Genomic DNA, 24,199 nt, shown 5'->3' on the forward strand with positions numbered 1-24,199 from the left:
TGCTGTGTCAAGAGGGAAGAGGAAATATGTGTTCTGTCATGAAGATGTAGGGAACGTGTGCTGTGTCAAGAGGGAAGAGGAAATATGTGTTCTGTCATGAAGATGTAGGGAACATTGTGTGCTGTGTCAAGAGGGAAGAGGAAATATGTGTTCTGTCATGAAGATGTAGGGAACATTGTGTGCTGTGTCAAGAGGGAAGAGGAAATATGTGCTCTGTCATGAGGGTGTAGGGAACATTGTGTGCTGTGTCAAGAGAGAAGAGGAAATATGTGTTCTGTCATGAAGATGTAGGGAACGTGTGCTGTGTCAAGAGGGAAGAGGAAATATGTGCTCTGTCATGAGGGTGTATGGAACATTGTGTGCTGTGTCAAGAAGGGAAAAGAAATAGTATGTGTTTTGTAATGGTGATAAAAGGGGTGGAGGAGAGGGACAAGAAGAGTATTTATGTTTGAACACATGAACAGTATACCGACACTAACAGCATGGTGCACAAGGCTTACTTTAGTATTATAATTTGAAATGCATTTAAAATTCAGCAGTAAGAAATCTATAAATGCGTAATTGTATTTTTACATAATTTTATCTGGACTTCTAATTTGGGTTTTCTGTTTCCCTTGAAAGACTTACGATATAAACAAGTAAGACTGAAAAGCACTAAATAAAACTGATGAGATTTACATGTATACTCATATTTTGCTGCTATTGTGCCAGTATTGTGTTTTATAGTTGTGTATTACCCACAGCCATGCTAGCATGCTGGTTCTTCTCCCCATATCTTCTGGCTCACGTTTTGTATGTACACGAGGTTGTTACAAAACTCTTTACTCTGCGGATCTGACGCCTTACCTTACTAGCAGTGGAACGATATGAATTTGGATACGGTTAAATATATCCCTCATGATTATTGCAAACTATTTATTCCAAAAGGTGGATCAAGTTATAACAATAAGAACATGGACATGTACAGAAACTGTTAGAAATTTGTCATGAAATTATCTACATGTATATCCATGCATGTATGTATCATGTAAATGTGCTTATATTACATAACAAAGATACAGTTTGCCTTGTTTTTTATTTTCATAATGTTTTTTATTTCCATACTGTCACAATTAGGTGTAAAACATATATCTTTAAACAAATTATATGTTCAGTTTATGACCTTACATGTAAATCAAAATGAAAGGAAGAATTATCCTCAGAAGCATTGAGCCATCAGTCATTATTATCACTCAAAAACCCTCTCCCAGCATGTCCAACATGATGTACATGTATGTATGTAGTTAATTTATGAAGTCTTTGTTCATCAATTTTCTTTATGTTCATTTTATTTTTTGACTTAGTTTTCAGCATTTGAAATGTCTTGTAGAGAGCCTCCATGTTGCTCTACATATTCCAGGGTCCAGTGAAACAACAATCTGTCTGGCCATTGGTCATTTTCAGGTTAATTATTCAGTCAATAGCCACATGGACAGCACCATGTGTACTCATGTAGTTTGAAATAATAAAAATCCGTGAAACATGCCCCTAAAAAGCAAGATTTAGTGTTCATTAGATGTCACATTTATAGCATTCTTTTTGGAGATTTGGGTATGGAAGAATGACTGTAGCCAGACTCCTGAGAAACAGGGTGGATCAGTGCATTTACATGTAGAGTGGGCCTATCCTCAGCACATGCTCTCAGACTACATGTTTGTAGGTCAAATATGCCACTGACCTGAAGCTGGGCTCACACTGGCCATTGGTTGCACAAGGTTATATATAGAGTCGATAGGCAAGCAGATTGATTATATGTGCTCTTTGCCTGGAATGGGGTCAGTGGTTCACCCAGTTTTGGAAGACATGTAGTAAACCTGCTTTTACCTTTTTTACCTTTCCTCTGATATGAGCATGTCAAGGCATGTGGAAAGTCTCTCTGTAGCATATAAATATATATATATATATATATATGTACTGTACTTCAGTGTTCAAATACGTTTACATGTGCATTTCTTTTCCTCTCCACTTAGCCTTGTCAAGTGTAAATATATATAGAAATATATGAAATCTAATTAATGTATAATATGAAATCTGCAGCAAAAATTTAACAGTTTAAAAATTTAAATTTAAAATTTAAAAATCGATAACAGTTAAAACATTGATTATTAATATATATATATATATATATATATATATATATATATAAATATTTGCCGGAAAAGATATGTGTGTTTTTGATTTTGACACATAATTCAGATAGTGATAATTTTATTCCTTCAGGAACTCACATAATGAGATAAGGAATAAGCACTTTCACTTATTGTTCTCCGATGATTTTTTCCTCAGCTCATTATAGAGAGGAAGTATGATTGGTAGGCACTTGCTAGTTAAACGTAGCCTGACAAAAACGTTTTAATATCACAAGTAAAAAAGAAAAACATTTGCCTTGTTAATTAGATAAAATATTTTTGAACTTTGTACACCTACAATGCTTGAGCAAGAAGAAACCTGGGATCATTTCTATTGCAGTTTATCATATTTTTGCTTGGTGACATATCTGTTTGTTGTGACCGTGGGATATATTGTGATTATTGGGAGCAAGTGGACACACTGTTGTTGTGGTGCCAGTGCAGTTCTCAACTTCACGTGTACAAGTACTTCATGCAAGACTCATTGATTTACATATAGATGCCAGTTAGAGCTTGTAATGGTGATTGACTCTTGTTTCTGTGGGGGTGTTTTGCCTGTGTGGTCTATTCTCTGGAGTTATTGTTCACCCCCATGGTGAGCCTCCTCTTGGAAGTCTGCCTGTACTTGGCATCATCTAATATGTGGTAAGGTAGATTGTTTCTTAGTCCAGGCAGTGCCGGGCAGCCGAGAGGGTAGAACAACTAGCCAGGACTCCAGCCTCTTCAGCAACACCTCTGTTAAGTTAATTTCCTCTAAAGCAGATGTTTTAGTATCATTTATAGGATTTTTTTTCTTTCCTTGGCCTAATAATTTTGAAAATGTACATATTTCTGTTCATTGGACTGTGTTGGTCAGTGGTCAGTGTAAGCTGCAGAAGTAGATTGAAATGTAGGTCATTTTACTGTAGCCTGAAATAGTCTATAGACATGTACATGGACATACATATGTGTTATCCATGGTGGCTATTGATATTGTGTTTTGCGCTAGGTAAATCTTGAGTATCAGGGACTGTCTGCTTGATTTTCGTCTGTTGGTTGGCGTGTGCTGCTGTAGGGGCTGGGGTCCTGAGGTTAAGGCTGTGTCTTAGCCTAAAGGGACTGGGGGTAGAGCTGTCAGGGAGGAGTATATAGAGATGGCCAGGTAAGCAGGAGATAAGAGGTAACAACCATTCTTCATTTAGATTTGTAATTGTGCCTGTGTATATGTTCACAGTGATTCCTGTGTAACAACCATTCTCCTTTAGATTTGTCCCTGTACCTGTGTATATGTTCACACTAATTCCTGTGTAACAACCATTCTCCATTTAGAATTTTCACTTTACCTGTGTATATGTTCACACTAATTCCTGTGTAACAACCATTCTCCATTTAGATTTTATCCCTGTACCTGTGTATATGTTCACACTAATTCCTGTGTAACAACCATTCTCCATTTAGATTTGTCACTGTACCTGTGTATATGTTCAAACTAATTGCTGTGTAACAATCATTCTCCATTTAGATTTGTCCCTATACCTGTGTATATGTTCACACTAATTCCTGTGTAAAGTATGTTATGAAGTACATGGATGTAGTACACGTAATTAGAATGTATAGGAAAAATACTACCTTGGATGATCAGAAAAAATTCTTTTCAGCATGTGAGCAGTTGAACTCAGATCACATTCAAATTAGAACATTTCATGCTGGCTTCCTCTTCAGTCGTGCATAGGAAGGTGTTCCAGGAAGCTGCAGATGGGTGGCTGTGCCCAGTTTACTCCCACAATAATGCTGGCCATCATTGTAAAATATTATTGAGTATGATGTAAAACACCAATCAACACCAACATCAATCAAACAAATAAATAAATCAAATCAAGGATTCATGAGTTATAAATTTTTTTGCTAGTTTTAAATGTTATTTGAGGAGACGAGTTCAGGTTATGAACAACAACCATCAAATGAAAAGGAATGAAATTGTTGACAGAGTTTTGTGAGGCTTTGTAATGGGCTTCCGTCGTGGCGTCAAATCAAGTGTTGCATCTCATTTTTCCGACACGTTATGTTCTTTCCCAGCAGATGACATTGACGTCACAAAATACTTGTTATCAAGAATGACAACACAAGACATTGAAACACATAGTAAATTTAATGTTTTGTCACTCAGATTTGACACAACAATCTCCGTAGACATTTTAAAAGTGATAACAAGGTAAAATAAAGTGCAGGATCCTCATTGCATTTTTATGATCGATATCAAACTGATTTGTTATGACTTCTTGTTAGTTAGATCCTTTACTTTGAGTGTCAGTTAAACTGGATGTTCAGTTTGAAAGGCATTTACAGAAAAAATGCTGGAGACTACCTGCAAAGGGGTCAGTCCACGCACAGCCCAAAATTGTGCCCGCAGTTATGTCATGGATATAGGCAAAGAATTGTCATGATACTGAGTATCTGAAAAGTTAAACTTTTTATAAACTGTGCTCTCCGGATTGAAAGTTTTCCACCCTGGGTTCAAATGAGCCTATACGGTAAGCCCTTCTCAACACCAGTACAAGTTATACATGTATACATATCTGTATAAATTTGCCTTGATATGTGGCATGTGTGCATTTGATTTGAATTTGATTGATTTATTTGATTGGTGTTTTACGCCATACTCAAGAATATTTCACTTATACAACGGCAGCCAGTATTAAGGTGGGACGAAACCGGGCAGAGCCCAGGGGAGAGGAAGCCAGCATGAACTGGACTTGAACTCACAGCGACCACATTGGTGGCATTTGATTTGAAAGTGTGAAGTATATGTATATATGTACATGTAGCCTAGCATGTTCAACTTTGATATGCGGGTGTCAAGATTTAGAAGTACAGCGGGAACATATTCAGCAACAACAAAAAATGTGTAAAAGAATGACATTTGTTGACAGATTAAATTACATCTGACATGTTTTACTGGTAAGTTAAAGTATGAATTATTGTGAAATGGTTTTATATGTGAAAAAAGAGAGTGAAGTGGACAGGCTGAGTTACAGTATAATTCATGTTGGTAACTGTACATGTTTATTAATTATGATAAAAGCCATAAAGTACAAAAAATTGTTTTCTTTTTATGACTATATGCAGTCACATAATCATATACAAGCATCATGACAGTGTCATCTGCTGAATTAATTTTGCACAATAGTATATTTAAAAAGTATTTACTCTGTATACACTATGAACTGGATTGGATGAGGATTCCTACGTTGATTCCCCTGGGAATGTACGAAGAGCCTGGTCAGCGTAGGTTATGTTTGGCCTACTTTCTGAGGTCAAAGTTCAGGCACAAAATACCAACCAGTTACAAATTTTCCCATATGTGAGATAAAGATTTACATAACATGTTGGTGAAAGACATGTGGTGAAAGTTTGAGAACCTGTTGTTACCAAGCTCCATCAAACAATGTGGAAGTTGGTGAATACAGAAATTCCAAGGCCTCGATAGATCTCAGACTGTGTGTCATTGGCTGCAGGTTGCATTTCCATCTAAAATGAAAGAAACTCCACCGAGACAAGTTACTGCTGAAGTTCGAATTTTAGGCTTTTTTTTTCAGCAAAATTATTGACCTTTTCTTTTTCTCCTTGAGAAGTTGCTTTCCACCAATATATTCTAAGTAATGTTGAATTTAAGTTATTGTGCATGTTACACTTCATTGTCAAGATATCACATGGACCAAATTGTTCACCCTTCATTTCCAATTTTTATAATACATTTACAATGTATATACTTATTTAAACACATAAAGTATGTTAAAATTGTTAATTTTATGAAGAAAACTCTGTAAAGTTGTGTAATATGTAATACTTTTAATATTCAAGCTATGTCTATATCTGACTAGTTGCATTGTCTAGAAACATGTGATTTGTTTGGGATCCTCAAATGTCATGGAAGCAAAGGGCCTGATTGGGCAGGGACTGGAAATGATAAGTGTGGAATAAAATTGTGAGGTCAAAATGTGTATTGTTTGACAGACCAGGCAGTTGTCGATGATCACAAAAAGTCAGTTGTAAGAAGGTTTATGATTGTTCATCACTGGGGACACCCACTTCAAGCCTAAGCATGGGTAGATTACTCAGTACATAGCTGTAGGTTTCTTATTAGTTACGATTGGCCGAACCATTGTCATGTGAAATAAGTCATGGGATGTATGACCCTGAAGTATTTGATTTATTGAATGCAATGACCTGTCTAAAGTGACTTGATTACAGCTTCTCTTGTGTGTGTGACAGAGGTCCATGTACATGTATTTCCAGTGATGCACAGTATGCAGGCTGTGTCATACAACTTGTTAGTTTGTGACTGTGGAACATGGCTGCCTGACCTTAGCAGCGGTTGTACATGTACCTGTACAGCAGTAAATTGTGGGAGTTATAAATAGGATAGCCAGAATGACAGAGCCACTCCCAGCCACAGTAGCCTGCAAGTATTAGTATATGTATCAACAGATCAATAGGCCATTTAATGTGTGATCATGCTGGCTCTACTATAGTTCTCCCTGGACTTTCATGCATAATGTATACATACATGATCATGCCCTTTGGGGATATGCACGGATTTATCACCCAAGTCAGGACTTTACTTCAGACGGGAGTCTGGGAGTACGCTTCTTGTCAAGACTCCAAAAAAACCAAAACTATGGAAGTCTTCTTGAATTCTGATAAAAACACTCAGACTCATATTTGCTTACATTAAAATATACAATTATCATTCTTTTACATCGTCAAAGTAATGAACATGATATCAACAAACTACATAACTACTTTTATGTGCATTGAGTCCTTTAGAAAAACTGCTTTGTAGTACTATATTTGGCCTAGATTCTGGTGGTCTGTGACGGTCAATATAAATTTTGGTTAAAGACGGCCAAAATATAGGCCAGGACATTGTTTGGAATGGGGGATTTATTCATTATGAGTGTATGACTGGAGTGTATTATTGAAAACTGTGCCACACTCAAAGCAGGAATAAAAGTAAAACTTTTGAGCTCATTGTTTTCAAATGTGCACAGATTTTTTGACAGTTTCCTAATAAACCATGAAAAGTACATGTACATATATGTACAAGCAAAGTGGGTGTGTGTTATGTTATCTAATGCATGGCAGGGTATATAAGTATTACCAAATTGAATTGGCATGATGACATACCTGCAGATCTCACTGCTCTGGAGCAATGTTTAAAACTTACATATGCTCATACATGTATTTGTTGGTAATGTGTGTGATTTATGGTGTTTTTGCTCTGTTTCAGCGGGTGTACTACCTGTCACTGGAGTTCTACATGGGGCGGACTCTCTCCAACACTATGGTTAACTTGGGCATCCAGAGCTCGTGTGATGAGGCCATGTTCCAGGTAGGTGCTAACAATGTAACAAGTAAATCTTCTACAGAGTTCAGAAATAGCAAATGGACCATTCTGAACATTACATCAGTTGATCTACATATACCTGTAAATGAACTATTGGATTGGTTTGTAGTTATTGTGGAATAGTAGAAACAAGAATAAATAGCAGATTTTGTAATTTTACACCTATATGAACTTTGGCTGAAGGATATTGTTGTACCTTACTGGAAAATGAAGAGACTCACTGTCTGGCACGCCAGACCTGATTAGTCTGACTGACATACGACCTACTGTTCATATAGTTTTCTCAGGTATAAGACCGTAAGGCCATAATTTATTAGTCAGCACAACGTCTCTAGATTGCTGTCTACATTCTTTCCATGCCTTGTAAATATTGTTCTCTTTAGTTCCGTTGAGCTGCATGGAAAAAGTGTTTTTTGTCATTTGTGAAACTGATCTGAGGAGTGTTTCAAACATACCACATATATTGGGTAAAGATTTAACTGCTCACAGTTTGTTTTGAAATTATGACTCAAACAGTGATTATCATGAACGAAACCTTACATGTACATATTGATTATAGATTAAAAATTGCCCAAGGAAACCTTTGAAAAAATTGATTACCAACATGGGCTCTGCTCTATTCAGCTATGCTGACAATGTATAAAAATGCAACATGGGACCATACTTAAACCTCAAGCAAACAAACACTCCGACACCCAATGTGATTACTTATTAATGTACCAACCGTTTGATGAAACAATTTTGCTGTACCTGTTGTTTCAGCTGGGTCTGGACATTGAAGAGCTAGAAGAAATAGAGGAGGATGCTGGTCTTGGCAATGGTGGCCTGGGAAGACTGGCAGCCTGCTTCCTAGATTCCATGGCAACCCTGGGCCTGGCAGCCTATGGCTATGGCCTCAGATATGACTATGGTATCTTCTCTCAGAAGATCATAAAGGGTTGGCAAGTAAGTACATCTACTCTTTTGTATCATCTTTCATCGTGCACATATTAGATTCATTAAGCTTCGAAAGCTTAAAGAGACGCAGTAGTCCTTACGTATCTGTGTAAATTTGATCAACTATCATTTTGTCAATTATGCAACATCTTTCACTGTAAAGACCTTTTGCACATGATCATTGAGGCCTGATCAGAAAATTTCACTGCAATATGGCTGTAATAACGCTGTTGTGGTGTGAAGTCATAATTCATTTATTCATCAGAAAGTATGTTTTGTATCTGGTCGTGTTCTTCACCCTGGATTAATTTTGTTGCCTGGAACATGTATGAAGTAATTAGACCCAAAAAAATATTTGGCCACACAAATTGGCACATACGTTCTGGGATTTGTGAAAAAGCCCTTTTGAGTGGATGTTGCCATATGCTGTAATGGCACATAAAAAAGGGATGTAAAAGATATCTTGCCTAAAACATTTATCTCGTATCATTTGGTACATACAGAAGTAGCTGTATGTTGTCTTTCCCTCTTGGTGATTGATGTTTTATCTCTCTTTGCTGTAGGTAGAGGAGCCTGATGATTGGTTGCGCTATGGCAACCCATGGGAGAAGGCCCGCCCCGAATATATGTTACCAGTGAACTTTTACGGCCGTGTGGAACAGAAGGATGGTGCAGCCAAGTGGGTGGATACACAGGTAGAATCAAGGAGATGAGCAGTGCAGTACTGTACAGGATAATTATAAATGCTTAATTCATTTAATTAGTTCATGGCAGGAGTGACTTTCATCTTTATATTAACATTACAATAAATCAAATGCAGTTTCTAAAAACGCTTTTTGTGGAAAACAAAGCAGTATACAACATGTTTTAGGTTTTTAGGTACTGTTAACACTTCCAGATTGGTCAGTTGTCATTTTATGATAACTTGTTTAGTTGTACCACATTGTAGATTATTTAAAGTACATATATAATTACAGTGTAATCAATGTGTCATGGTATCCTATGTGTTTTATAGACAGTGTTTGCCATGCCCTACGACAGCCCCATTCCTGGCTATGGTAACAACTGTGTGAACACAATGAGGCTGTGGTCAGCAAAAGCCCCCAGAAGCTTCAACCTCTCATTCTGTAAGTATTACTGATGACTCGCAAGACAGGAAACTTGAGTTGAAGGTAAAGGCAACTTAAGATATGAAAATATGATTCAGAGCTGGCTGCTGAACTTGTCATCTGTGACACAGTATGACCCAGTCTTTATCTTTATATGATATATGTTGACCTTCTAGGAACATCTGTGTTTACTTAGATAACCTTTTTTTTCCACTATATAAAATGCATTTAGGACTGAAATTCTGGTCAAACATCAAATCCTGTTCCAGTAGATTATCCTGAAGCCTACATATAGTTGACATCATATTTTGTTATTTTTCAGTCAACAATGGAGAGTACATTCAGGCAGTTTGTGACAGAAACTTGGCAGAAAACATATCCCGTGTGCTCTACCCGAATGACAATGTGAGTTCTGACCATGTGAATTCTGACAATTCGGGGTTACCTTCTGATCATTACCCTAAGCACCAGGTGTCTGCGTATTTTAAATCAATATCTTGTTATGCAAGGATGAAGTATTATCTTGTATATGAATTATAAATACTTTCCTTAGTTGCAAAGTTGCAAAAATCAAGTATTCTGCTAATTTCTTTACCAAACAAACATTGTTTTATTTTGTAGGTGTTTGAAGGAAAGGAGTTGCGTCTGAAACAGGAGTATTTCCTTGTAGCTGCTACTCTCCAAGATATCATCCGTAGGTTCAAGTCATCCAAATTTGGCTGTCGTGATCCCATCAGAACATCTTTTGAGAGTTTCTCCGATAAGGTTGGTGTAACAATTATGATTTAACATGCAAAAATAAGTTGCATTTAGGCATTTGTTTGAAGCCTCAAGATGAAACTCATTTTACTTGACAACTCGCTTTTAGTACTTTACATTTTGGAAATTTGAGCTTTTGAAAATTTCTGACATTTTAAAGTTTTGTATTGAACTGTAACATTTTGCCTTTCGACTTACTTTTTCTGCTCAGATTTCATATTTTGTCTGTTGACTCTTGTAAGCATGATATGTACATGTATAATTACAGAGGAATACAGTGAAAATGCATACATGGAGTTAACAATGCTGACGGGGCCTCCGTGGCTCAGTCGGTTTAAAGCGCTAGCGCAGCGTAATGACCCAGGAGTCTCTCACCAATGCGGTCGCCGTGAGTTCAAGTCCAGCTCATGCTGGCGGCCGTGCGTGAGAAGGTCTGCCAGCAACCTGCGGATGGTCGTGGGTTTCCCCCGGGTTCTGCCCGGTTTCCACCCACCATAATGCTGGCTGCCGTCGTATAAGTGAAATATTCTTGAGTACGGCGTAAAACACCAAAAAAAAAAACAAAAAAAAAACAATGCTGACTTTTATTATGTCTGCTCAGGTGGCCATACAACTGAATGATACTCACCCATCTCTAGCTATCCCAGAGTTGATGAGGATTTTGGTGGACATTGAGGGTGTCAAATGGGAAAAGGTATGTTGTCTCGTGTGTACATATGTCCTTTTGGAAACTTGGCATTGGTTGATGTTGTTTGCTACAAATCTCGTGAATAACAATAATACGGTAAATAACCTAAACTTTCACCCTTGGACTCAGAAAGTGTATCCCAGAATTCATTGTGTTGGTTGTGGTTGTTACTGACTGAGCACTGCGGGAGAGCATCAGGGGTGGTCAAGAGATCATACTGACAGCTCAAAAATGTAATAAAACAGTTCATGTTTTCTTCAGTTTTAATCATAATTTTAATACATTCACTTTGCAACAGGTTGATTGTTTTATTATCGTTATTTTGTGATACATGGGAATTTGGGAGAAAACTCTGTAGAGGTTAAGGATGACTAGTCAGTATGTTTAAGCATGTGGAGTGTCGTGTCAAATATCCGAGAGAACTGCAGGTCTCTCTGTATACAAAGTTGTAGCAGAATTTAGCACACCGCGAATCCATACTTGCAAATTAGGCCTATCAGCAGACAAGATAAAGATGTCAAATTGTGATCAAAGCGACACCTACACATGTGTGTTTGCACAGCTGCAAACTGATGTAAAACTGTGTGAAAAGGAACTGTTCTGCAATAGGAGGACAGTTCTGACTGTAAAGAAACAAAATGTGCATGTAAACTGACATACCAAAATGGAATTACAGTGAAATTCGTTGTTAGCTAAATATGTTTGTTTTTAAAGGTTTGTAATAGACAGGATAATGAAATGGTGGGGGGGGGGGTTGGGGGGCTAATCACTCTCTTCTGTCATCTTGCCACCAACTTGTGCGAAAGTAAATGACAGTAACTCACGTGTGAAACTTTAGATCATTCAGAAAAAATGCCCCCCCCCCCCCCCCCACCACCACCACCAAAGAAAGAGAATGAAGAAAAAAAAATACAATAATAACTGTAATGGAAGATTCGTGAAATCAAACGCGGGTGTCACAAACAATGAACTGAAATCATGTTGTGTGTTTGGTTTATGCGTAGGCTTGGGAGATCACTGTGAAGACCTGTGCATACACCAACCATACAGTGTTACCGGAGGCCCTGGAGAGATGGCCGGTCCATCTGATGGAAACTCTTCTGCCCAGGCACCTGCAGATCATCTACAGGATCAACCACGACTTCATGGAGGTCAGTTGCTCTCTTACCCACTAATGTGCTGTTACTGGCTGTACTGTAATCATTCTCCAGTATTAGTGATATGCACAAGTTCCCAGATATTTGACATTTTTGTGTGTTGTAAAGCTACAGCAAATTTGACAAGAATTACTGTTATGGGTTGACTTGACAAAAATTTACTTGAATGCTCCCCTGCCCTAAGATGCCGGCTGTCTGCAGTGAGGACTTCTCACACAGACTCCAGAATATATTTTGTTCCTTATAGTTAAGCTCACTTTTTCTGTGTTATACATGTTTATTGATGTCCATGTGCATATTTAAGATGAAATTGTCACTTAATCCTCTTACGATGAACAAAACAGTATTTGATATTTTTGTGTGCTTTGTGTTATGCTCCTGCAGTAGGGAGTTCACAGAGGCGTAATCATTCAAATTCAAATACTTCATGATTATTAAGTTAATGTAAATATTCTTTGGACATTCATTTACTACAGGACATTGCAAAGAAGTACCCTGGTGACTTTGACCGCATGCGACGCATGTCATGCGTGGAGGAAGATGGGGAGAAGAGAATCAACATGGCTCACCTGGCCATTCTCGGCAGTCACGTTGTCAACGGGGTGGCCGCCATCCATTCACAGATCATCAAAACGACCACGTAAGGCATCATGACATCATGACAGTCACTGCACACTTTGTGATATTTCTGTTTGTGAGACAATGAGCCTCAGAAAGCCATGCCCTTACTCCTTGTGTTTAAAAATACATTTGCAAAACGACACTTGCCAAGAATTTGTGTACATTTGGATGTGAACATTTTACGTTTTACTCAGGACACATGGTGACATTATAGAAAAAAAGATTAAGGATGTTGACTGCTGTCTGGATAAACAGTCGTGACAAATCTGCAGGTTCAAGTCCTACGTAGAGTATGAAGGAGATTATCATCCAGCTAGTGTTCGTCCCATGAAGAGCATTACTCATTTCACAGTCATTTCTTAAAAAAGACAAATATCATCATAATAATTATGCATTATGATTTGAATGTCGACTACACAGCCTCCTTATGCCCCTCTCTTGTTTTGTATAGGTTTAAGGACTTTGCAGAGATGTTCCCAGACAGATTTCAGAACAAGACAAATGGGATCACCCCCCGACGCTGGCTGTTACTTTGTAACCCAGGACTCTCTGATGTCATCGCTGATGTGAGATTGTTATTTTTGTTTATAATGGTTTCGATCGTGCACACCATAGAAATATGGAGAGCTATGGGCTCATATGCGTGTCAATAGCCTTCAAGTTCTTTTTACTGATTCTGAGGCAAACAGTCAGGACATTTTTGGATGAATGTTCTACTGGTCTTGTTTTCAGGAAACACAGAAAAAGTCCTTTTAAAAAGGACATTCATTAAAAACATTATTTTGGACATGGGTCACAGAAAAAAATATTGTACATGTATCTAAAAAATTGGTCTGTGTGTTGTGTGTGATGATTGGTTGGTATTATTTTATGCTTTGTTTTCTTTATAGCTCATTGGTGAGAGCTGGGTGACAGACTTGTATGAACTGAAGAAACTGAAGAATCACGTCAACGAGAATGTACTTAGAAATGTTATGAAAGTCAAGCAGGTAAGCAGCTTTTATGAAAGTCAAGCAGGTAAGCAGCTGTTATGAAAGTCAAGCAGGTAAGCAGCTGTTAAGAAGGAGGTGCATGTACATGGAGTAGAACATCTGTAAGACAATTGTCAAGGTAGCCACTTGATTTCTCTATTACAAGTCATAAGCGGAGATCGAAAGATGATCATCACAAACCATGAAGGAATAAAGATGTGTGCATTTTTTTCTCTTTTTGCTTTAGTCATAAGGATATAGAAGTCCAAAGTTGGCTGTTAATAACTCAGTTGGTAATTTCTTGTACAGGAGAACAAAATGAAGCTGGCAGCGTATATCCAGGAAAACTATAACATCAAGGTCAACCCTGCCTCCATTTTTGACATGCAAGTGAAGCGAATCCACGAGTACAAGAGGCAGCTGCTGAACTGCCTGCATGTCATCACCATGTACAACCGCATCAAGAAGAACCCCAACCTGAAGTTTGTCCCCAGGACTGTCATGATTGGTGGGAAGGTGAGGACGTGAGCACAGGACAGAACAAGGAGCAGAGCAAGCATAGATAAACATCTACTGTACATAGCAAATGTATATCAAATCTTTGATGACTAAAGGTCATGGTTATTCAGAACATGTGGTGATAACTGTGGGTCAGTCATCACAGAGATTAGATCCCAGTATGTAGTTTTATCTGACTTGTTATGTTTTTTCTTAATGTTTGATGGGCGTATCAGTGAAACTGTTTAACCTGTCTAAAATTCGATGTGAAAAATTTGCTTCCTGCGTATCGAGACATAAATCTGACAGCTGTCACATCAGCAAAATATCTTTTATGGTGACATTAAATCACCAATCAAATGGCTTTAAATAAAAAGTGAAAAGTGGATTATTTGAATGCAATTGTTCTTGTTAAAAACTAGTTTGTGATAGTAAAGCCTTGAAAAACTGGAAAATCATAATAAAACAAACCCAATAAGATGGGTCAGAAGATAGGATGGATTCTCAATTTTAATTTTTGTTCATTTTTGGACTATTTTTGTGTTTGCTCAACCATAAAACACAACATCAAATTGTTGTTGCTTACAAAAAAGACCCCCAAAGCCTATAAACCCTATATGATACAAGGTTGACAAATAACTGTTAATTAGAGGACATTTACATTATTGTTTGTCACCCTGAACAGGCTGCCCCCGGTTACCACATGGCCAAACTGATCATCAAGCTGATCAACAGTGTTGGGGAGGTGATCAACAATGATCCCATTGTGGGTGACCGCCTCAAGGTGGTTTACCTGGAGAACTACCGCGTGTCTCTGGCTGAGAAGATCATTCCCGCAGCTGATCTCAGTGAACAGATCTCCACTGCTGGCACAGAGGCCTCTGGAACAGGCAACATGAAGTTCATGGTGAGCCAGGCTTTTGCGTTGCCTAATCACACCTTACCCATGTAATGATAGAATCTTCACAGATTGTACGTCGTATTACCTGGGTTTATTGATTTAGTTTCCTGTGCTGTTTGTTCCAATGAAGAAATTACGCCAGCTCAAATTAGCTGGTTTTATTAATTGTTCAGATCTGTTACTATGGTTGTACAATAACTATGTTTTAATAGGAGTGAGGTGTTTTCTGAGATTGGGCCGTCTCCGTGTCAGTTTGTACAAACTTTAAATGCAAAGACTACTCTGAAGTAATGAAGTATATATCAGATGAAAGACACTTATAAACTGTCCAGGAATAAAGTTGGATTTTTTTTTTTTTTCAGAATTTTTTTTAGCCCAGTAAAATTGTGTTAAAAGATCATATTCTGTGGTGGTCTGTTCTGACCCAGATGGTGTCAGTTACATCACGTCTATACTTTTTGCGTGAAATAATAAATACTGTAAAATATTCAGAAACTTGTGTGTTGAATATTGTAGTCCCAGTGTATTGTCTTGTTGTTTTATGATGGAATCACCTCTGGGTCAATAGGCATCTGTTGTTATGTCATACCAAACTACATCTAATGTCTCATGTACTTGTTTTATGTATGTGTTATTAGTTGAATGGTTCTCTGACTATTGGAACCTTGGATGGAGCCAATGTGGAGATGAGAGAGGAAATGGGACCTGAGAACATCTTCATCTTTGGCATGACTGTGGATGAGGTAGAGGAACTCAAAAAGAAGGGGTAAGGGGAGCATTTGACAGGCATGAAAGTTTTCCTCTTTTGGAAGGTATTCATGTTTTTTTTCTTCCAAAATTTCAGACAATTTTCTGGATATGGCTTAGAAGTGCTGGTAGTTTCATCTCTGGTTTAATCAAGGTCTCTTTCAGTACATTTTGAGTTGATGTCATAATGGTACTTAGAATAAAAGAATAAATCATTTTTAACGCCGGCCACAAATGTATCAGCCATATTAGGATGAAAATTGATTATTAAGAGATATGTAATACACATCATAACATGTATTTATATACATGTATCTGTGAATTATGGAAGATTTCTCCTACGTGTATTCTAATCGTGACAGCATTTGATCCAAGTATGACAGCATGCATGATGTGGATGGTCTGTCATATTGTGCTTGCTCCATGTTCTAGGTACAATGGGAAGGATTATTATGAGCAAAATGCTGAACTGCGAGAGGTGCTGGACCAGATTAACTCAGGTTTCTTCTCCCCAGATGACCCTAACCGCTTCCGTGAAATCTACAACAACCTGCTGTACCACGACAGGTATTTTACCACCAGTCTTTGAGTGATGGTTTTGGGAATAAGAAGGGTTACGTGTATTTCATGGGTGAGGGAGATAAACATCGATTCCACCCGCAAGGATCTAATAAATATCTCCAAGGGTTAGAGCTGTGAAAGTATCCTTAATGTTTGTGTATTTGTTTAGGATCCTGAAAGAATTAGACTGGCAAATATCTGATTTAGGCTATATTTTTTTGTTATTTAGATTCATGCTTTTTAAGGGTTGTGAATCTTTCGAACAGTGTCCTCTTATATTAGGGTTTCAAGCCTCTGGCTAGAAGCCCTACTGTAATTGTTCGTATTCTTCATCTTATTATTTTTTTCATGGTTATTATTATGCCTCACATGATTTTGTCGCTGAGTTGTAGAAAAATTGGTAAGAGCCAGAAAGCTGAAAATTTTAACACATGATAGTTCTAGGTCTAGCTTCCATGAAAATCGGTCAAAGATGGACCAATTTGCTTCAAATGTTTACTGAATGTTGTCCAGTGGTGTACCATTCTAGTTTGCAAAGCTCAATATAAGTCGTGTATGAGAATCTTTTTTTAAATTTTTTTTGAAAATGATGCACTTCTAGTGTGTTTAAATATGCAAATTAGGACACACAGATAAGATGAGCATTAAAAGCCATGGTTTTTGTTTCGTACGATAGACAAATGTATGGCATGTATTGTGTATGAAGTTCGCTTCCATAAGTCACGTGACAGGGTGGCCATTTTGAAAACAAGAAATTGTTCTAAACATTTTAAAGTGGAAAAGCGCGAAATAAATTACTCTGAAATTTTGATACAATATAGCCAATAGACAGCGCAGTAAAGTTTGAGAAAGAAATTGGAATCCATTTGCAAATTACTTTCAGCGGCCATCTTAAAAAATGCCAAATAAGAGCACACATTAAATTTAATCGTATGGAAATGAGCAAGGAGTGTAGTCATATGTTATTTCCCATGCAGAACATGAATATGTGCTTAGTTTTTTCATAGATGAAATAGTTTTCTGTATAATGAGGAAAAATGCCCTGTTTAAATAACATTGGCCATGTTAAAAGTATATGCTTTGGTATTTCTCATGGTGTAGGTCAGAAAATATATGTATCATTCTGCTAGAAAGCTGAAATTTCGCCATTTGAAAGGCGTTGGTAGAAGTATGTCAGCTTTAACTTTTGGTGATAATTGGTCACGTGACATGGTGGCCATGTTGCATTTGGTCAGAAAAAATAGAGTTTTCAAAATTCTTCTTGTGGAGAACAGATAGACCAGTTGACATGAAATATTTACTGAATGTTGCCCATCAGTATATCATTCTTGGTAGAAAAGCTTAATATTAGTTGTATATGAAAATTCTTTCACAGGAGCCAATGAAATTGGGGATATTTACTGTGTTTAATTATGCAAATTAGGCTACAGAGCTAATTTCAACTTTCAAAACATCGGTTTATATTCTGTACAATAGACAAATGTATGGTATATATGATGTGTGAAGGTCATTACCAGAAGTCAAATGACATGACAGCCATTTTGAGACGCGTAAAAGTGCTTTAAACATCTTTAGATGAAAAAACTCTCAATGAATTACCCTGAAATAGACAGTGCAATAAAGTTTGAGAACAAAGTTGAAATCCATTTGTAAAATACTTCTGGTGGCCATCTTGAAAAATGCCAAATGTGGACATGTATTAAATTTTATGTGATTTTCATAATCAACGAGTATAATGATATGTAATTTAGCATAGACACCATTCAGTAACCAGAAGGGACACCATATAGGCTGGCTAACCCCAGCATCACTACTTTAGCAGTTATGCTTTAGGTCATATTTGTTTTCATTTCAGATACATCCTAGTGAAGGATTATGAATCTTTCATGTAGTGTTGTTGCTTACGTACATGTATGTGATTGTATTTGTATTTATTTCAGATTCATGCTTTTGAAGGATTACGAATCCTACATTAAGTGTCAGGAACACGTGAATGCTGTGTACAGTGTAAGTGAGACATTTTGTGACTCCAGTCTTTGACTCTTGTCTAATTAGACTCCAAAACAGTACTTCCATATATGGAGAGTATACATATATGAAGCATTGTTTACATTGGTTAAGTATAAATGTACTCAACTTACATATGTACATGTTCTTCTTTGAAGCTTTTAGTAAAATGCACCATCAGTAAGATATACATTTTCCCTAATTCCTCAACCTTTTCGCCTATGAAAGAGCAACTTTCAGGGCAATTTATGTACAGTTTTAATTTGATTTTTTAAACAAAACTCCATTTGTTGGATTACGCAATTGCAGGGCTTCACAGGAAGTATAATTTTATCAGTCTGCATAAAATAATGCATTCAGAATATGCTTGCATAAACACATTACAAAAACGTTGCGAAAAGGTTGAAGAATTACAGTAAGTTAGAAGCAGTCGCCTTGTGTGGTTATTTTAGATTCTGGTCAACTGAAAGTTAGGTTGTTAGGTCTGTTTTAAAAGTGTATATGAAAAACATCAGGTTAAGATGAAAAAATATTAACTAGTATTATGGAACATTCATAGGGTGTCTTGGACATTGCAAAACTAAGTGTTCTTAAAAGGTTTCAAAATAATCACCTTTTGACAACTAGTTTTATGTTTTTTGTTGTTTTTTGGTTTTTGTTTTATTTTTTTTGTATGTAGAATATTACAAACTAATTTAACATGATGAGATTATTCTTCTGTATGTATTATCTTTGTGAGTGGGTTTGGGTGTAAATATTGCAATATAATAATGATATTCTCTTGGAAGTTTATCTGAACAAGAATACTGGAATGTTAAAAGATAGGCAAGTAGCCCTACAAGGGGCAACATCACTTTGCTGAAGAGTGTTGTCGTAATGACATTAACTTTAAACTGTGTATTGTCATATTACACTGTATATCCAGCTGAAAATGTTTGTACTGCAAAAATGAACCAGTCAAAGATGGGAAAAGCATTTTTTGTGTTTCAGAAACCTGGTGAATGGGCTAAGATGTGTTTAATGAACATAGCCTCCTCCGGAAAGTTCTCCAGTGATCGAACCATCGCTCAGTATGCTCGAGAAATCTGGGGTGTGGAGCCATCAAAGGCCAAGCTGCCAGCGCCCCATGAAGTTCCAGGCACATACTCTGAAGGCGACAGCAGTCAAAAGTAGGCTGAGGACTTAAGCAGTGTTTATTTCTACTGTTAAAGTAGACTCGTTGACATTGTAGTGTCGTTATAACAGATCTGTCACTGGTTAGGGCATATTTATTGCTCATGCCTTCAGAGTGTGTCAGCTGGACGCTGATAGTAACCTAAGGTGTTGTAGGACTGTGAAGATTGTTGCTTCCCTCTCCCCAACTTTCAGTCTCGTCACCTTTTATACCTGTATATATCCATGTAGCTAACTTATTGAACTGCCACTAATGAAAAATTATTGTTCACAAGAGCTGTATGCAAATTTAAGTGTAGCTCTGCTAATGATTATTCACACAAGCAAGTAGTCGGGGTTGACATGCGAATATGTTCGTGACATGATTGATACATACATGTACCAAAACACCTGTATGGAATAATGGTGGTCAAAGTAAACAAGATTTTTAATATCAGTTTGCTCAAGTGCTTACAACACTTTTGTCTCTAAAAATTCATTTTGCCAACCGTGGTGGACATTCAGATGAGTGCTTATGAAAATTCCCTGAACAATCAGGTAATACGGAACTGTTCAGTCATAATTCAAGCTAGACAGATTTAGAGGTGAATGAGGTACATGTAGTGTGAGGTGCCTTATTAGGTTGTATGTGGTACATTGGACAAAGTGCACGCCTTGTAAGCCTGCCAACTTTGCTCTTAGTGACTTTTGGGGTTCTGTAAATTCCTGTGCTATGCACTAGTGCATGCATATTTTAGTGTTTCAGTTAATTTTGATTGTTGCACATGGCAGTTAAAGGTTTTATTTTCTGCATTTGCAACTACCCAGCTTATATTATGTGTATGATAAAAGTGTACCACATAGCAAGCATTGATTGTACAAGGACACACCATGGCAACAGCAAAATTGTTGTTACCATGTTAGTTACTGTCAGCTTGGCCAACAATAGAAAGTTTGGAGATTGAATTCTTTGATTGATATCAACAAGGGTGTCCTAACAGTTTTGACAAATCACATGATACAGTAGAACTGTTTTTACCGAACAAAATAATTCAAACTTGAAATTCTGCTATTACTTTGTGGAGCATGGCCTTGGTAATTTTTGCCTCTTTGTTTTGCCAAATTTTGTTGTCAGCAGGATGAAAATGCATTATTGGTTTTGCCTTTATGATAGTGAAGAGTGTGATACAAGCACTGCTACATTTTCTTCTCTTTTGTTACATCCCTGTTAAGTACCTGATAATTGAACACTTTTTGATGCATTCTTATTTGACTGCTATTTTGAAAAGCATTTGAAGTTAATAAGTTAATAATTGTTATGTTTGGTACTAATTGACTTCAACGTGAATACTGATCGTTGTTGTGAAAATACCCTTGTGCTGCACTTGTGTTTGAATTGACTAACTGGCCTCTTGACCCGTTCATTGCAGGGAACCAAGAACTATAAGTGATTCAAAAGGCTACTAGATTTTGAAGGATCTCAGCCATTAGCTCTTCAGCAGGACTTTGAAGACTTTATTCTCAAGATCAGGTGTACAGAAAGAACAGAGCTCACATCATCGGATCTCATGTCAGCTCCTTGACATGCTAGTTTACATGTTCCTCATGCTTCACCTGCTACGTTGAAAGGGGCAGCACCACCAATAGGAGGTGCTCTCTCCCATTCCACAACATCAACATTTCAGTTATTATGTTTGGATGAAGGTTTTTTTGTCACAGGCAACAGTTGGAAAAATTTCAGCTTGTTGAAACCATTTGATTGTTATTAGAATAGAAGCATTGGCGTTTTGTTTGCACTGTAATACTGGCGGCCTATTTTTTTCTTCTTGTGGTGCAAAAAACAAATTTTGTTTTTTATAACCTCGTGTATTGTCACAGCATTATATGTTTTATTACCTGACTGATTAGAGCTCATAATTTCCATGTTGCATTGTGAACTGATGCTTTCGTGATGTACCATGTCATGAATGGTTGCAATTACTAAGCATACTGGGAAAGATGCATGTTATGCACGAGAGGATTGGAAAGAGAGCATGATTGTGATGGCTTTTCTAATATAGTTTTTTCTCTAGTACTGTAGTTAGCAAATTGTTCTTATTAGAAAACTAGTTGACCCATATTTCTGAGGTTAGAAAGAAATGGGCCTTATGAAAAGGGGAGGTAAATCTGGTTCATTACGTACATTACGTATCATTGGCTGACCTTCAATATGCTCAAGAAATCTAGACCAAACCCTGGTGCTGCAGCTTGGCTATGATTAGTCAGAAACTCATCTCAGCCTGTAAATGGATTACTGTCTTCCTGACCCCAGCACATCACGGCTAAAGACATCCTGCTATCATGAGATGGCCTTATTTCGTAAAGTGATTTTAAGTGATTTCTCAATTGTAAGTTTCGAAAAATGGTATGAGATGCCATGAAAAATGAGGAAGCAGTCCTGTTTGGCTTATGCTTCCATTCACTTCCTCCAAGAGCAGAGAGAGTCTAACCTCATACTTGTGAAGTGATAAATTGTTGAGCACATTTAACAGTTTTTCTGTAGAATTGCTTTGATGTATTTTTGCCTATCTCTGTATCTCATCTCGTGTGACTGCCATTATTATCTGGTATGTAGCTCCACCCAGTCAGTTTCATAATATCATCTGTATTTATCAACATAATGTGAGCACCCCATTGGCCACAGGCTAGGGGCAGGATGAATACATCCCGGTGGTTTGTCTAGTTAACTCAGGATGGATGATTCCCCGGTGATGTGCACAAACACTTTTTGGTATGAATGTTTTCAAAGTGCGTCAGATATCCTGTTGTATTGCACCTTTTCCTAGTGGTATGGTAACCAAATTCTCTCCAATCACCTCATTTTTGTAACCATTTCTTTAGTGCTTTTTGTTTTAGTGCTGTTTTAAAATGGTCGTTTTAGTCAGTATTTGTGAACGGCCATGTGAAATTTGATATTCTCCATGATCACATTTTTAACTTTTCTTCCTTACTTGAGAAATGATTTTTTTCAGCATTATATTGATCAGATTGATAGGTTATGGACAGCAGACAAAACCATAATGTTAGTTGTTTGTGGAGCAAACTACATCCTTACGCTAAATCATTTTAAATACTTTACATGATTTCAAAGCGATTCGTATTGAATTATCTGTATTAACCATTATCTTGTGTGTAGCTATGAATGGATTAGTTTTCAGTCTCTTTTAATATTTTCCATTGTGATGTTTTTCAAGATGAAATTAACTAGTCTATTCAAAATAAACCTCTGTCGGCTATTGTTTTCCGCAGTTTGTGAATGGCATTGGCTAATTCTGTGGTAGTGTTGTCCCAGCTTCAGTAGGAAATTCCTTGTTTAGAATGACACATGGAGATAAAAAAATGATTGGTTCTCCTTGTGTTATCTCACATTATCAGGCAACCTGCAGCCTTTAATAAGAATTTCATAATGTGATCAAAACAAGTATTTTGAAGTACTGTTTTGCCATCAAATTTACTTTTAACTTTTCATAAAACCTATTTCTTGAGCCTCAAAACAACAGGCTGTATTTGTAGGCTGGGTCACACAGTTATTTAAGTCTGTGATTTATATCCTCAAAGCTATTCAAAGTTGTGTATTCTTTATGACATATAAAATACATTTGTGACTTTGCTCTTGCCAAGTAGACAGTTACTCAGAAATTAAACTGTTAGTTGTTTACTGGAAAGTAAGCTAGTGAAAAAAATTAAAATGTCTATAACATGGGTTTACTACTTTTGAGACGTATTGAAGGAATGTTTCTTTACCATGTAGAGATCTGTAGTTACAGTACTAGTTTAAATAAAAGGACTTAATGATCAAGACCTACAGTTTACTTCTTCTTTTCATCTGCTCAGAGCCATATTACTGTTGTAAAGGGTGCTTTAATACATGTAATACCAACTCATTAGCATCAGTCTGGTTTGGCACAGGCCTTTACATGGGACATAAATCTGCTTTTTTACAACTTTGCATGTGACATGGTCTAGTTTATCACGACATGCATGTAAGGTGAAATTGTTAAATTTAATTTAAAAAATGATCATACACCAAGTCAAACTTTGATTGGAACATTCATTAAACTAAATGAGAGGAATCTTGATTTCGAAGTAATATAAGGTTAAAATGGTTTTAGTTTTCTTGAGTGATCCAGTCTTCAGTGACGATGTGTCGTGCAGATATCTGTAAGCATGCCACACTGGTGGCACATAGGCGGTCTTCAGTGATGGTGTGTCGCGCGCTGATACCTGTAAGCACGCCACACTGGTGGCACACAGGCGGTCTTAGTAATGATGTGCTGCACGCAGATACCTGTAAGCACGCCACATTTGTGGCACACAGGCGGTCTTCAGTAACGATGTGGCACGTGCAGATGCTTGTAAGCACGCCACACTGGTGGCACATAGGCGGTCTTCAGTAACGATGTGTCGCGCGCAGTTACATGTAAGCACGCCACACTGGTGGCACACAGGCGGTCTTCAGTAATGATGTGTCGCGCGCAGTTACATGTAAGCACGCCACA

The 24,199-nt window shown here is 37.3% G+C and overlaps 1 protein-coding gene across 2 annotated transcripts in view; it reads left to right on the plus strand.

Moving 5' to 3' along the window:
• LOC135466177 (glycogen phosphorylase, muscle form-like) overlaps positions 1–23,501 on the plus strand; it is a 34,894-nt gene extending 11,393 nt beyond the window's left edge. Inside the window, exons 1-19 of one of the 2 annotated variants that reach the window (XM_064743559.1) lie at positions 2,878–3,309; positions 7,438–7,539; positions 8,317–8,499; positions 9,054–9,185; positions 9,506–9,617; positions 9,922–10,004; positions 10,221–10,364; positions 10,960–11,052; positions 12,051–12,197; positions 12,680–12,843; positions 13,276–13,390; positions 13,715–13,813; positions 14,105–14,311; positions 14,979–15,200; positions 15,833–15,960; positions 16,374–16,508; positions 18,443–18,509; positions 19,500–19,678; positions 21,092–23,501. In XM_064743559.1, the coding sequence (XP_064599629.1) occupies positions 7,468–7,539; positions 8,317–8,499; positions 9,054–9,185; positions 9,506–9,617; positions 9,922–10,004; positions 10,221–10,364; positions 10,960–11,052; positions 12,051–12,197; positions 12,680–12,843; positions 13,276–13,390; positions 13,715–13,813; positions 14,105–14,311; positions 14,979–15,200; positions 15,833–15,960; positions 16,374–16,508; positions 18,443–18,509; positions 19,500–19,678; positions 21,092–21,128 (2,319 nt within the window). In that variant the 5' untranslated portion in view covers positions 2,878–3,309; positions 7,438–7,467 and the 3' untranslated portion in view covers positions 21,129–23,501. Of the gene's footprint in view, positions 1–2,877; positions 3,310–7,437; positions 7,540–8,316; positions 8,500–9,053; positions 9,186–9,505; positions 9,618–9,921; positions 10,005–10,220; positions 10,365–10,959; positions 11,053–12,050; positions 12,198–12,679; positions 12,844–13,275; positions 13,391–13,714; positions 13,814–14,104; positions 14,312–14,978; positions 15,201–15,832; positions 15,961–16,373; positions 16,509–18,442; positions 18,510–19,499; positions 19,679–21,091 lie in introns of those variants that run through there. The other variant, XM_064743558.1, reaches the window with a different exon arrangement.
• Positions 23,502–24,199: the final 698 nt, after the last annotated feature.

This window comes from Liolophura sinensis, chromosome 6, assembly GCF_032854445.1.
Source record: "Liolophura sinensis isolate JHLJ2023 chromosome 6, CUHK_Ljap_v2, whole genome shotgun sequence".
NCBI classification, from domain to species: domain Eukaryota; kingdom Metazoa; phylum Mollusca; class Polyplacophora; order Chitonida; family Chitonidae; genus Liolophura; species Liolophura sinensis.